This window comes from Oncorhynchus mykiss, chromosome 3, assembly GCF_057628025.1.
Source record: "Oncorhynchus mykiss isolate SJ-2025 chromosome 3, ASM5762802v1, whole genome shotgun sequence".
NCBI lineage: Eukaryota > Metazoa > Chordata > Actinopteri > Salmoniformes > Salmonidae > Oncorhynchus > Oncorhynchus mykiss.
In genome coordinates, this window is record NC_143024.1 from 36216109 (window position 1) to 36232111 (window position 16003).

Genomic DNA, 16003 nt, shown 5'->3' on the forward strand with positions numbered 1-16003 from the left:
GTTGTCATTGATGAAAAAAAAGCTATTGATATTCAAAATGGACTTTGTCTAAACATCTAGCCTGTATTATAGTTTCATAACCAGAGGCAAATCTTCAAAGGCACAGTATTTACAGTTGAAGTCGGAAGTTTATGTACACTTAGGTTGAAGTCATTAAAACTAATTTTTCAACCACTCCACAAATGTCTTGTTAACAAACTATAGTTTTGGCAAGTCGGTTAGGACATCTACTTTGTGCATGACACAAGTCCTTTTCCAACAGTTGTTGACATACAGATTATATCACTTAAAATTCACTGTATCACAATTCCAGTAGGTCAGAAGTTTACATATATTAAGTTGACTGTGCCTTTAAACAGATTGGAAAATTCAAGAAAAGGATGTCATGGCTTTAGGAGCTTCTGATAGGCTAATTGACATCATTTGAGTCAATTGGAGGTGTACCTGTGGATGTATTACAAGGCCTACCTTCAAACTCAGTGCCTCTTTGCTTGACATCATGGGAAAATCAAAAGAAATCAGCCAAGACCTCAAAAAAAAATTGTAGGCCTCCACAAGTCTGGTTCATCCTTTGGAGAAATTTCCAAACGCTTGAAGGTACCACGTTCATCTGCACAACCAACAGCACGCAAGTATTAACACCATGGGACCACGCAGCTGTCATTGCCGCTCAGGAAGGAGACATGTTCTGTCTCCTAGAGATGAACGTACTTTGGTCGGAAAAGTGCAAATCAATCCCAGAACAACAGCAAAGGATCTTGTGAAGATGCTGGAGGAAACAAGTACAAAAGTATCTATATCCAAAATAAAATAAAAAAAAGTCCTATATTGACATAACCTGAAAGGCTGCTCAGCAAGGAAGAAGCCACTCCTCCAAAACCGCCATAAAAAAAGCCAGACTACGGTTTGCAACTGCACATGGGGACAAAGATCGTACTTTTTTGAGAAATGTCCTCTGGTCTGATGAATCAAAAATAGAACTGTTTGGCCATAATGACCATCATTATGTTTGCAGGAAAAAGGGAGAGGCTTGCAAGCCGAAGAACACCATCCCAACCGTGATGCACGGGGGTGGCAGCATCATGTTGTGGGGGTGCTTTGCTGCAGGAGGGACTGGTACATTTCACAAAATAGATGGCATCATGAGGTAGGAAAATCATGTGGATATATTGAAGCATCATCTCATTACATCAGTCAGGAAGTTAAAGCTTGGTCGCAAATGGGTCTTCCAAATGGACAATGACACCAAGCATACTTCCAAAGTTGTGTCAAAATGGCTTAAGGACAACAGAGTCAAGGTATTGGAGTGGCCATCACAAAGCCCTGACCTCAAGCCTATAGAAAATCTGTGGGCAGAACTGAAAAAGCGTGTGCGAGCAAGGAGGCCTACAAACCTGACTCAGTTACACCAGCTCTGTCAGGAGGAATGGGCCAAAATTCACCCAACGTATTGTGGGAAGGTTGTGGAAGGCTACCCGAAACGTTTGACCCAAGTTAAACAATTTAAAGGCAATGCTACCAAATACTAATGTGTATGTAAACGTCTGACCCACTGGGAATGTGATGAAAGTAATAAAAGCTGAAATAAATCATTCTCTCTACTATTGTTCTGACATTTCACATTCTTAAAATAAAGCGGTGATCCTAACTGACATAAGACAGGGCATTTTTACTGGGATTAAATGTCAGAAATTGTGAAAAACTGAGTTTAAATGCATTTGGCTAAGGTGTATGTAAACTTCTGACTTCAACTGTATTAATTTGAGGGGTACATGCATTCACACCGTCTTGATTTATAGGATCCCACTATATGATTGATATGTCAAGTGATAAAATCCCAAGTTATCAATTAAAAGTTTATGGAAAAAATGCACAAAATTACAGTTTATTAAAATTTCTAGAGCTGTAATGTCATCAATCAAATCAAACTTTATTTATATGGCACATTTCTTACATCTAGTGCATTTCAAGGTGTTCATAGTCATTGGATGGGGTGTTGTCTGTAAAGTGGGGCTCAGATAACGAAGAGGAGGACATCAAGGAATTCAAAATGGCTACAGGGATGGATATGCAGGAGTCAGGTCTTTAGGTCACAGGGTCTGGGATCCTGGGTGCCTCAGTGGATGGTCTGGTGGGCATCACAGCAGTAGTGGAGGTCAAGTGCATGGTGCAAGGTGCAAGGGACCTTACCATTGAAGAGGCAGTGAAGTCAAGTAGGGAGGGTCTTACATCCTCCGTGAAGACCATCCTTACTTGCAACAGGTCCAAGGTCAACTCCACATCACTGGAAGGGACACCTGCTTCTTTCGTTGCGTGGACCACCAAGCCTCCATCACTATCCCCATCCAGCGTGACGACCTCTGACAGACTCGTAATGATCCTCCTGTCAGTACCTAGTTTTCACGGGAATATTCCACATAGTTCATACACACACACACTAGGCTCCCAGAATAGGTTATATTACATACAGGTTTTGCTCAAAGCAGCCAACTAAAGTAATGTAGTTAACATAAGTTTAATAAATAAGGCTGGTCTGTGTGCATTTTTAAACAGTCATTATCCTAGCCTATGCTGGTTTTCTTTTTACTTGTAAGGAAGGTAATGGGCATTGAACAACTACAGCTGGTGGGTATCTAGCTAATTTTCATAAGAACCTAGCTAACTACAGATCTTTGTCCTAACCAAAATTGATTGTTAGCAGCTAGCAAACAAGGCTTACCTTATCACATGGCTCCAGCGACACCTCTCGCTTACAGAGCTTGGAAAACGGTAAAATGCACATGTGCTTATCGGAGTAGTGGTTACAATCCGGTACATAGCACAGAACCATCCTTGCTTCCGATCGACAGAGAGACCCTAAGGTTAGCTAGTTCGCTACAAAGGCCAGAGAGTAATTAAAAGGTCATTTGAAAATGCTAAACAAGAATACAAATCAAATCAAATTTATTTATATAGCCCTTCGTACATCAGCTGATATCTCAAAGTGCTGTACAGAAACCCAGCCTAAAACCCCAAACAGCACACGAGAAACACTATTAATTATTTACACAAGAAACTAAAAAGGCTATAATATCTACTTACTAGGATACTTGCTACTTGTCGAAGAGTTTGCATTGAGAGATGATGTCAAAGCTTGCGTCAAGATGTGTAGTTCTGTATGCTAGCCACATTGGAGGCTAATTAGCATTTCAATTTGTGGGGTAATTACAGGCAAATATATTGATAAACGTTACCTGGTCCGAAAGAGATTTGCATGGATATCAAAACGTCATGCCAGGGTAAACACGAAACACTGACCTTATATGAAGTAGTTCTAAAATCACCAACAAAAAAATGATTGGAACTACTTCTGGGTTTTACCGCTAGGCTTTATGGGTATTATGACTCATACTGTGGTACTCAATTGCAGCAGATGACCACACAGGGTCCCAATCCTATCAGCTAAAAACATGTTGCATCATGCTGATGGCAGAGTCAGGATTTGGTGTAAGCAGCATAAGTTCATGGCCCCATCATACCTGGTGTCAATGGTACAGGCTGATGGTGGTGGTGTAGTGGTGTGGGGATTGTTTTCCTGGCACACATTAGGTCCCTTGATTCCAATTGAGCAATGTTTCCTTGCCCCAAAGATTTTAGGCTGTTCTGAAGGCCAAGGTAGGTCTGACCTAGTACTAGATGGGTGTAACCTAATAAACGGGGCCAGTGAGCGTATATTTCCACACTATGAGGTTGGAATAATACTGTGAAAATGATGATAATACCCTTTAAGTGTAAGAGCTGTTTGAAAAGACCGCCCTTACATTTCTGCCTGTTTTGGTGGGATGGAGTTTTGGCTTTCCATGGTGACATCACCATGTGGTAAATTAGTTAATATATCAATGAGAAAGAGAATTCCAAACCTCTCTGCCAATAACAGCTAGTTTTCAGTTTCCCCCTTCCCACTCAGACCGCTCCCAGACTGTCCTAGCAAAATTATTGATTGAGAAATTGTCCTTTGCTAAGAAGCAATTTTTGCTTCTTTTTGACCATTTTAATTGAAAACAGTCACAAAAGGTATTTAATTGTTACCCAGAAATGATTTGATATTGAGATTAAAACGGCTGCATTGGAGCTTTAATGTTCCTAGAACGTTTTCAGAACTTCAGTTAGATAACATCACACTGAAACCTCAAAGGGATCCAACGGGAATGTTACCTAACATCCTTAGGACGTCCTCTGTGATGCTTTGAGGTCCTTGATGAGGTTTCAGCATGGTGAATATTGGCGATTTGTCCTTAATTTGATAACCCGTTGTTCTGATTGGCTGTTTTATTCAGTATACCCTGCACTGCCCTTGATTATTGGAGACTTCCTATCCCTAACTCCATCATAGATTTGGAACATTAGCTCAAACAGAAATAAGAAACTATATGTATTCTCTATATTTTCTTATGTTCAGAGAATATGGAATATGATGCATAAGCATTCCTTTGCATAAGCATTCCTCATTTCAATGCAAACAGACATGTACGCTGCCACACAAACTGCCACTTAAAAGAAAATAAACCAAACCACTGTTGAAAAACATTAACTCATTCAATTAAGTTTCGCTTGAAGTCTTCTTCACTTTGGTATCAATCCATGCATTAATAATGGTTGGTACAAAGCATTCTGTATGCTCAATGTCATATTTCACACATCAAACACTATGCTACACATTTATCTACTCCACTAGAACACTTCCGTGGTGAAGAAGCTTCTTGCCTTCCCATCTTACTAGCTGAGCTCAGTAAAAGTATGGAGAGTAGGGAGGAAGTACTGAGCCATCACTATCTCCTGACTACTGCAGCAGAAATGGCAATTCAGCTTATAGCTGGTAATTGTGGTCAGGACACTATGACCTTATTCATGTGTATGGTGACTAAGAGGGATGGGGGTGGGGCATACTATTTGTCCCTGGGGTAAGAATTGGCTCCGTCTCATAGACGCCAAGAGATGGAGGGCCACAAGTAATGCTAATTCTACATGATGTCTCTGCGCGATTGCAGTGAGCTATTTTAGCCTTCCTTGAGTAACATTCTGACGAGAAATATTTGAGCCATGATGTCATCTTTACAAATGATATTCCGACATGAGGTTTACAGCTAATCATGCTAACCCTGTCTTATGACCATGTCACAAGGTAGAAAAGTGACAGGTTCTGGGTCTGGGTTGAGCAGGCAGTGTGAAAGCAGAGGCAAACAACAAAAGGAACGGTTAAACCCATTTATTTTAAGGATTGGTGTTTGCCACGGTTTAAGCACACAGTTTTTTCAATTCAATTCGATTTCTTCGCCTCCATATTTCATTTACATAAACATCCTTTTCTCTTACGTTTAGCTTATCATCATACAACTTACAAACCAAAGAAAAGGGACACAAGCAGCAACACAAGCCAGCAGGCAGGAGTCCATTATCACTTAGTCATACAGCACACAGTACATTTGCCATGTGCTCTAATGAAACATTTCAGCCTTAAGCTCTGTTGCAACATGGATCCACCATGCCTCTGGACTGCATCACTTTCTGTGGGAGTCCGCCTGGAACACAAAAACAAGGGGCTTTTAATATACAATTAAAAATCACATTATACATTAATCGTCCAATAGGAATGCTTGATTAGTAATGTAACAATTACCCCTTCGTAAATGAATGAAATAATTACATGAAATAATAACCCTGTCAAAAAGTGATTGACCGCCTCATAGCCTGTTGTGTTGACTAGGGTTTCCTAGTATTGTATCTTCCCCGATTTGTCCACAATCACCACTAAATCCCTTATTAGCTCTGATCTCACAAACCTACAAGGGAAGTAACCTCATTCATAAACCCATGCAGATAGATGGATTTACCATTTGCAACCATCTTCACTGCATGAGACTGGTTGGTACCCAAGAGTCCTGACTTCTTAGTTGTCTCACACCTGCAACCACTGGTGGGACAGGAGACATCTCACTCAGAGGCAGAAGATCATATCACCATCATCCCATCTCATCTCTTTGTCTGGTGACAGTGGCTCTCCCACACAGTCAACTAATGGCCTGCCTTGCCCCTCCCTCCGAGAGAGAGAAAGAGAGAGAATGAGAGAGAGACAGAGAGAGAGGGAGAAGGGGGTGAGGGTGGGGAGGCTGAGTCTACCAGCATCCCCAGGGTCCCTTGCCTGCCTTGCTCCTGCTGCTAGCTGCTCCTGTGGCTCAGTACCAGAGTCTCCTGGCTGGGATCACAACCCTGCGAGTCAGCCCAGAGAAGATCTGCTGTGTGTGGAACCTCCCAGTCTATTCTCCTGTTTAGTCCTACTCTGTCTCAGTCTGCACTTATAACTCTCGGAGCTGCTCTTCCACCATCTCCATCATCATGGCTGTGGGTTCTGCTCCATGGGCAGCCCCACTGGCCCCGGTACTACTGGCAATCACTCTGGCGGTGCCAGCCCTGGGAGGGTGCCCATCCGCCTGCCGGTGCTCCTTCGCCATGCTACAGTGCCTGGAGCCCAATGGCATTGCCACTATACCCATGTTGGCACTGCAGGAGAGCGAGAACGTCACGGAAATGTGAGTGCAGTTGGTTGCATGGATGGTTGGTTGGTTGGTTGATTGGTTCTGCTGGGTTTGTTGTGTGTGTTTGTCAAGTGCTCATGTTTTGCTTATCTATCTGTTGGCTCCGTCTTGGATGGGATGTCTGGTAGTGTGAATAATGAGTTGGGTTGGCATAATGGTTAATCCATTGCTTTGCTGATCTGATGTTGGTTGCGTGACCGGCTTGAGCTGCTTGAAGCAATGCTGGGCATGGAACAACCAATACATGTCTTAATAGGAGATGGTGAATATAGTCCAGTATAGAGTTTAATCAAGGTGATTGGTTTCCATTCATTTTCAAGGAGAGGGGAGTTACTTGACCCTATGGATGGAGTACATTTTGTAAAGCCACCGGCCTTCAGTGTGTGTTAGTATGGTGATGAGCTGGTTAGATAACGGACTTCATTTGAAATGGTGTTCTTGCTTTGATGATTGCTTCTGCAAATTAGATTGGTAAAAGACACTCTGTGCAGGCACTTCCTGTGAAGTTTCACAGGACTGTTATTACAATTATTAAAGATGAAAAGTCCATGAGATTCAAAGAGTATGTATCAAAGTATTCAGAGATGATCCGTCTCACATCTTATCAGACACCTCTACTCCTAGTCCTCTTTCCATGATTTGCACAACTGGAGTTTCTCAATTTCTGTTTCCAGTGAACAAATTCCACTCCATGAACTCATCAAATTGAACTCCCCCGTTTTGAGTTGGGGTTACAGAGGCTGTTTGATCTTGTGTCTGGTGGTTTCACACGGGCTGTACTGGGGCGCGATGCGCTGTAAGAGAACACTGTCGATAAGAGCAGAGTTGGTGGTAGTGGAGTGATCAGGTCTGTGGGATTGTGCTGATATTGACACTGCTTCACTGATACTCTGCCTTGGTGACTGCAAACAGTCTCTTCCCCATCATGTATCATAGAGGAACTATAGCAGCAAGGTATTCAGATACATACATCCTTGCCTGGTGAGGGTCATCCTCACAAACCCATTGAGAACATGTGGTTGTGCAGGAGGCTTGTGGTTCCCTGAAGGACTATTAACCAACAGATTATACATACTTAAGTAAAACTGCATAGAAGAGACACATATAATATTTTAAAGGGTACACAGTACACTCCACATAAAGAGGCGCTACGGGATCCAGATTCATATGGCATGAATTGGATTTGTTACATGTCACACAAATTGCACCATTCAGATGATATCCCACAAAATGGATGACATAGGACACAATTGGATGATGTAGTACACACAAAAACAGGGACCACTTTTAGCTCATGAGCACCACTTTCAAAACTGGCTGAAACTATACAAAAGTTGGAAAATTGATCTTTAAGCAATTATCTGTTACTTTACAGTACACAGCTCTATCCACTCTTTTCAGAGAATTGGAAAATGGCTGTTATACTTAGGCTATACAGTACTGAAAATGTAACACAGAACTAAATGCTGTTTGCTGCAATCTCATGCTGTTCTGTCTTTGTTCCTCTCTACTGCTCTCAACAATTAACACTCCATCTAGCTCGTTAAGGGAGAGACTGCATCTGCAGCATGTCCAGCTAGTACTGAACTTTCTCCCTCTATGCCTCTACTCCTCTCTCTCTCTCTATATATATATATACAGTGCCTTGCGAAAGTATTTGGCCCCCTTGAACTTTGCGACCTTTTACCACATTTCAGGCTTCAAATATAAAGATGTAAAACTGTATTTTTTTTGTGAAGAATCAACAACAAGTGGGACACAAACATGAAGTGGAATGACATTTATTGGATATTTCAAACTTTTTTAACAAATCTAAAACTGAAAAATTGGGCGTGCAAAATTATTCAGCCCCTTTACTTTCAGTGCAGCAAACTCTCTCCAGAAGTTCAGTGAGGATCTCTGAATGATCCAATGTTGACCTAAATGACTAATGATGATAAATACAATCCACCTGTGTGTAATCAAGTCTCCGTATAAATGCACCTGCACTGTGATAGTCTCAGAGGTCAGTTAAAAGCGCAGAGAGCGTCATGAAGAACAAGGAACACACCAGGCAGGTCCGAGATACTGTTGTGAAGAAGTTTAAAGCCGGATTTGGATATAAAAAGATTTCCCAAGCTTTAAACATCCCAAGGAGCACTGTGCAAGTGATAATATTGAAATGGAAGGAGTATCAGACCACTGCAAATCTACCAAGACCTGGCCGTCCCTCTAAACTTTCAGCTCATACAAGGAGAAGACTGATCAGAGATGCAGCCAAGAGGCCCATGATCACTCTGGATGAACTGCAGAGATCTACAGCTGAGGTGGGAGACTCTGTCCATAGGACAACAATCAGTCGTATATTGCACAAATCTGGCCTTTATGGAAGAGTGGCAAGAAGAAAGCCATTTCTTAAAGATATCCATAAAAAGTGTCGTTTAAAGTTTGCCACAAGCCACCTGGGAGACACACCAAACATGTGAAAGAAGGTGCTCTGGTCAGATGAAACCAAAATGGAACTTTTTGGCAACAATGCACAACGTTATGTTTGGCGTAAAAGCAACACAGGTCGTCACCCTGAACACACCATCCCCACTGTCAAACATGGTGGTGGCAGCATCATGGTTTGGGCCTGCTTTTCTTCAGCAGGGACAGGGAAGATGGTTAAAATTGATGGGAAGATGGATGGAGCCAAATACAGAACCATTCTGGAAGAAAACCTGATGGAGTCTGCAAAAGACCTGAGACTTGGTACGGAGATTTGTCTTGGAATGGTTCAAAAATAAACATATCCAGGTGTTAGAATGGCCAAGTCAAAGTCCAGACCTGAATCCAATCGAGAATCTGTGGAAAGAACTGAAAACTGCTGTTCACAAATGCTCTCCATCCAACCTCACTGAGCTCGAGCTGTTTTGCAAGGAGGAATGGGAAAAAATTTCAGTCTCTCGATGTGCAAAACTGATAGAGACATACCCCAAGCGACTTACAGCTGTAATCGCAGCAAAAGGTGGCGCTACAAAGTATTAACTTAAGGGGGCTGAATAATTTTGCACGCCCAATTTTTCAGTTTTTGATTTGTTAAAAAAGTTTGAAATATCCAATAAATGTCGTTCCACTTCATGATTGTGTCCCACTTATTGTTGATTCTTCACAAAAAAATACAGTTTTATATCTTTATGTCTGAAGCCTGAAATGTGGCAAAAGGTCGCAAAGATCAAGGGGGCCGAATACTTTCGCAAGGCACTGTATATATCAGTACCTGTGGCTTAACTTGTGACTTAGAACTCCAGCAGAGTTCTAAGCAATTCAATCAATAACCAAGAGCTGCTCTTTCGGCATGTGTTTCAGGGGAACAAACAAGAAACCATTAACTGTGGAACAGGGGCCCAAATTCATCATGCACTAAGTTATAAATTACATTTTGCCAATTGTCAGCGGATGCCCGTCTGAGAACGCTAGATGAAATATGACCCACTTGGCTCAATCCAATAAGCATAGGGGCGATTGGTGATTCTCATTCCACCTGTCCTGCAATTACATTACTGCTCCGTGGGTGAAATAAATATCTGTGTTGCGTAGTGACAGACTGAATCAGTAGTGCCTCACTGTTAAAGAAGGAAATATTTGGTGATGGAGATGTTTGGGGCACTGCCCAGCGGGCAAAACTGGCTGCAATGATGTCTGGCTGATGTCTTTAGTGATGTCATGGTCAGGTTGTATACTGACTGTAAAAGGACATTTTTAGTGATCAGAAAGAGAGGTCTTCACCTGGTTGTAATCTGGTTATCGGTTGTCATGTCAACCAGATACCAATGACAATATATGACAAATTTCCCAGGTGTTGAAAAAGGGTTGGGTACTGTTTTTTAAGCTATCATATTTGGCTATACTGTATGTGAAAAAGCTTGGATTTTTTCTTGATAAAATTGTTGAAGTAGAGGAAAATGTTTCCCCCTTGTTCCTTTTATGCTGCTTTACCTTTGGTTATTGATACAGTAATATCATAAATATCATATATAACAGTCCATATAAAATGTACAATTTCTGGCCACATCGTGTACAAATGTAGGATCTTAACCTGTTGCAGGATAACCTTTCTGCAATGCAGGAGGTCTAAAAAGGCTTCCGACGTTTGTAATCACATTTAGACATTTCAGACTTGATTTTCCCTTATGGAAAATGTATCAACCCCCACAAAAATGTCCAATAATTATAATCTGCATAATAATTCACATTTCCTTTTGCTGCAAGAGGATTTTCCTGCTGTAACAAACTGGCTCAAATTATGATCCTACATCTGTACAGTACACTCTTAGAAAAATAGGATTCCAAAGGGATTCTTCGGCTGTCCCATAGGAGAACCCTTTTGGTTTTCATGTAGAACCCTCTGTGTAGTGGTTCTACACGGAACCGCAAAAAGGGTCTTACCTGGAACCAGAAAGGGTTCTTCAAAGGGTTATACTGTATACTATGGGGACAGACAAATAACCCTTTTATGTTCTAGATAGCACATTTTTGTTCTAAGATGGAATATACAAAGAGGTTCAAGATACTGTAGTTCAAGAGTAGGGCAAAGTGACCTTGTGTTAAATGAGTGTTGAGTTGACATACTGTCCCCTCGTGAAATAATAGGTGCGTCTGGAAATGTGGAAAATGACTCATTGAAGAGAATTTACCATCAGCAATGTCAAATGAGTGTCTCGCAAGAAGACAAATGGTTTTTTCCAAGTCTTCTCTACAGTAGATTTAGTTTTCTTTGCATCTGCGTTGGTCTGGTTATGCTATCAGTTGTCAGGCTCTAGCCCACAAAGGCCCATGGTTTGGACAATGCACTCATGAATTTCACTATGAAATATAACACTCAGTGCTGTACTGTGTCAATTCAGTACCTTTTTAGGGCTTTCATCACATTTAATACATGTACAACCTTTTGTATTGGTCGTTACATTAACTGTCCTGCTCTGCCTGGATTGCTGTGGGTAAAAATTATAATAAGCCTATGAAGCTCATACAGTATTTTAGTATTTTACTTTTCAGTAGATTTTTTTTGTTGCTTTACATTTTTTTTAAACTCAAATCAACTCTGAATGTCATTGTATTTCTTTTTTGTTTCTTTACCCAGTTACATCGAAAATCAAGCCGACCTGGAGAACATTACAGAAGTAGACCTTGCCAACTATAGAGAGTTGAAGAATCTGTGAGTAACCCTGCATAATATGTCATATGTACAGAATTTCTCTAATGTTGTATGATAATATATTTGTAGATGTCTATTGGTATTACTGCATGAAATACATACATATGCGAAATGTGCTACAATACACCTAGCAGTTGATTTGATTGACTTGGCTTTAAATGTTTGGTTGGTCCTGTCATTGATGGAGGGGTCTTCTCCACACTCCACCCTCCCTATTCACCCTCTCCAATATACCCTCTACCTTGTTATAGCAATCTGCAGTACTAAACTTTACAACTCAACATTTCATTTCCTTTATGGCTCTTTCAATCAAGGGGGTAAACCTCCTGTGTTGCACATTAGCCATTATTCTGAGCAGAGACCTGCAGTCCTGTACAGTGATTTCATTTAAATCCTTCTTCTGAGTACCTTACCACTAGCGTATTCAAAGAAAGGATATGGTCTGGAGCTAGCTAACACAGCTAATACAGACTGGCTAACTTACACACTATGGATTTACTGTGGCTAACTAGTAGCATAATCAGTGATTCACACTTCCTGTTCTGTCTTTTGTTTGTCTGTCGTGTTTCTACCCCCCCAGCACGGTCACGTTCTGCAGGCTGGCCTACATCTCGGCGAATGCTTTCCAACACAACCTCAAGCTCCAATATGTGTAAGTGTCCTTGGCTTTACAGAGGGATTGTCTTTCCTTGTCATGTCTCGACCCATGTTTGGGTCAGGCTCTTTGTTGCTGTCAATTAAGGGGAAGTCCCCCGAGCCTTGAGTTCTTGAGTTTATTATTCAAAAAAATATATAAACTGCAGAACAATAGATTTAGGCTGGAATACAAATTCAAATTACTGAAATGTAATCATAATTAATTTGATACCATTTTATTCAACAGTAAAACTGTGTAATTTATTTAGGCACAGAATGTATTGGTGTACTATCAGAGGCTCAACAGTAGTGGGTCATGTGGGACAGATTCTGACCTCTGATCTAACAGCGTGTTAAATTTGTTTTACAAGAAATATGCCATTTCAATTGAAAGTTAACAGGATTGGGTTGACACAATGTAGACCAACCTGTTTTTACAAGTGTAGTCACAATCAACGTACAACATATTGGACCACGTTTAGCATATTGAAATGAAATGGATTCCACTTGTTAAAAAGTTTGAATCAACTTTATTAGAAAAAGAAACACTGATGGATGAATCGTAGATTACTTTTCTGATGTTTGTGTTTCTAACACTGTGATCCAAACTTTCTCACAAATGGAATCCTTCAACTACCCTCTAAAGGCACGTTGTACAGCACACTAGAAACTAGCAAACTAGCATCAGTGTTGCACGTATGTAATGTTGGGAAGTAGTGCACTACATATTGTACAACTAGTAATTTAACTACATTTTGCACTTGGTTGTAGATTAACTACAGTTGAAGTCGGAAGTTTACATACACCTTAGCCAAATACATTTCAACTCAGTTTTTCACAATTCCTAACATTTAATCCTGGCAAAAAGTCTCTGTCTTAGGTCAGTTAGGATCACCACTTTATATTAAGAATGTGAAATGTCAGAATAATAGCAGAGAGAATTATTTATTTCAGCTTTTATTTCTTTCATCACATTCCCAGTGGGTCAGACATTTACATACACTCAATTAGTATTTGGTAGCATTGCCTTTAAATTGTTTTACTTGGGTCAAACGTTTCAGGTAGCCTTCCACAAGCTTCCCACAATAAGTTGGGTGAATTTTGGCCCATTCCTCCTGACAGAGCTGGTGTAACTGAGTCAGGTTTGTCGGCCTCCTTGCTCACACACACTTTTTCAGTTCTAGCCACAGATTTTCCATAGGGTTGAGGTCAGGGCTTTGTGATGGCCACTCCAATACCTTGACTCTGTCGTCCTTAAGTCATTTTGCCACAACTTTGGAAGTATGCTTAGTGTCATTGTCCATTTGGAAGACCCATTTGCAACCAAGCTTTAACTTCCTGACTGATGTAATGAGATGAGATGATGCTTCAATATTTCCAATATATCCACCCTTCACAGTTGGGATGGTGTTCTTTGGCTTGCAAGCCTCCCCCTTTTTCCTCCAAACATAACGATGGTCATTATGGCCAAACAGCTCTATTTTTGTTTCATCAGACCAGAGGACATTTCTCCAAAAAGTACGGTCTTTGTCCCTATGTGCAGTTGCAAACCGTAGTCTGGCTTTTTTTATGGCGGTTTTGGAGCAGTCTTCTTTGTTCTGGGATTGATTTTCACTTTTCACACCAATGTACGTTTGTCTCTAGGAGACAGAACGAGTCTCCTTCTTGAGCGGTATGATGGCTGCGTGGCCCCATGGTGTTTATACTTGCGTACTATTGCCTTGAAATACATCCACAGGTTCATCTCCAATTTACTTAAATCAGAAGTTTCTAAAGCTTGACATTTTCCAAGCTGTTTAAAGGTACAGTAAACTCACAGTCAGTGTGTGTAAACTTCTGACCCACTGGAATTGTGATACAGTGAATTATAAGTGAAATAATCTGTCTGTAAACAATTGTTGGAAACATTACTTGTGTCATGCACAAAGTAGATGTCAAAACTGACTTGCCAAAACTATAGTTTGTTAACAAGAAATGTGTGGAGTGGTTGAAAAGCAAGTTTTAATGACTCCAACCTAAGTTTCTCATGATGTAGCGGTTTAGCTAACTACTGGAAATACACACTACTTTTTTTTTTATAAAATAAAATAAATATGGTTGAAGTAGGCAAGAATTTACTTACTTTTTCGTCATCAGACTTGCCTAATATTCACACAAAACATCATTTTTGTTTTCAATAGGAGAAATGACAAATTCTGTTAACAACTGACTCCAGATTGATCTGTTCTTGCAAATTGCAGTCTGTGACATTTCAGATTTAGATATGTTAATTTTCACATAAAGTAGTTTGGATGAAGTGAACTACTTTTTCAAAGTAACTTTAGTTAAACAAACAATGTTTTTCTTGACGGTAGCTTTAGTGTAGCTTAACTTCTTACAGTGTGAGGTAATTGGTAGCTTACCCAATACTGCCCGTATCCATGCCAATCATCCCTCCGTCAGTAGCTGACCCTTGTCTCCACCATCTTGTCCTCATTATCTTACTAAACATGTGTGACATGTCCGATGTTGTTTATCTGAAAGACAGGCGGTTTGGGAGGAGGAGGAGGGGGTGTAGAGGGAAGGGTACTGAATGGGGTTCAGGGATGGTGGGGTGGGGATGGGGTCTGGTGAAATCGGAGAAGACTTCCACCAGTCACCATTTACTCGCTCACTTTGGTGGATTATCGACAACTGCTGCATAATAAATACACTCCACTAAGGGTCCATTATCGCTTAATCAATATTTAGAGGACGGGGGTTGTGGGGTGTAACAGATGTGTCTCTTAGATTGGGAACGCCACCCAAAATGGGTGAGAACATGGGAGGGGCTCTGATACTATACTTGGGGGGCAACTTCTCAAGACATACCAGGATATTTTCTCCTCCACCCCCTTCCTTGTTCCTTAAGATATTTAGGTGTGGTATATGGTCAATATACCACTGCTAAGGGTTGTTCTATATTGGTCAAATATCACAAACGCCTGAGATGTCTTATTGTTATTATAAACTGCTTACCAACGTAACTAGAGCAGTAAAAATACATGTTTTTTCATACCCATGGTATACGGTCTGATATACCACGGCTGTCAGCCAATCAGCATTCACAGCTCGAACCACCCAGTTCATAAATGAAGATACTGTGCGTGAGCACAGCTAGGAGCAGCTGCCATTCCCGGCCATCCTCCCTTCCCTTGTGGCCCGGGAGGAATCGAGCTGGTAATAGATAAGCCCCAATGGCTAACCCATCTGACATGAACTTTTGGGAGCAAGGAAAACAAATAATTGAACCCCTGCTGGCCCCCATTGGCCCTGCCAGAGTGAATATGTATCGGTTGCAGGAGGTGCCTCCCCAGTGTGGTCCGCTGTCATCTTCTGAGAGGTTTTATTTACACCCTCTGCCAGCACAGAAGCGTTTCAGAGCAGTCATGGTGATCTGCAGCACGTTTAAAGAGATACACTAGGGATACATAGGGGATAACATATCTAAGCAGTGATATGCCTCAGAAATACAAATTTTCTTTTGATTTACAATCTGAATGTAGGTCTACCAAAGCTACATCTGCCAATCGCCCACAATATTATTTATTTTTTTGTTGAATTTTTACCCCTTTTTCTCCCCAATTTCATGGTATCC

The 16003-nt window shown here is 41.0% G+C and overlaps 1 protein-coding gene across 1 annotated transcript in view; it reads left to right on the plus strand.

Annotated features, from left to right (window-relative positions):
• Nucleotides 1-6166: 6166 nt before the first annotated feature.
• LOC110503966 (high affinity nerve growth factor receptor) overlaps nucleotides 6167-16003 on the plus strand; it is a 30745-nt gene continuing 20908 nt past the window's right edge. Inside the window, exons 1-3 of the mRNA XM_036973032.2 lie at nucleotides 6167-6566; nucleotides 11677-11751; nucleotides 12332-12403. Coding sequence (XP_036828927.2) covers nucleotides 6373-6566; nucleotides 11677-11751; nucleotides 12332-12403 — 341 coding nt within the window. The 5' untranslated portion in view covers nucleotides 6167-6372. The remainder of the gene's footprint in view (nucleotides 6567-11676; nucleotides 11752-12331; nucleotides 12404-16003) is intronic.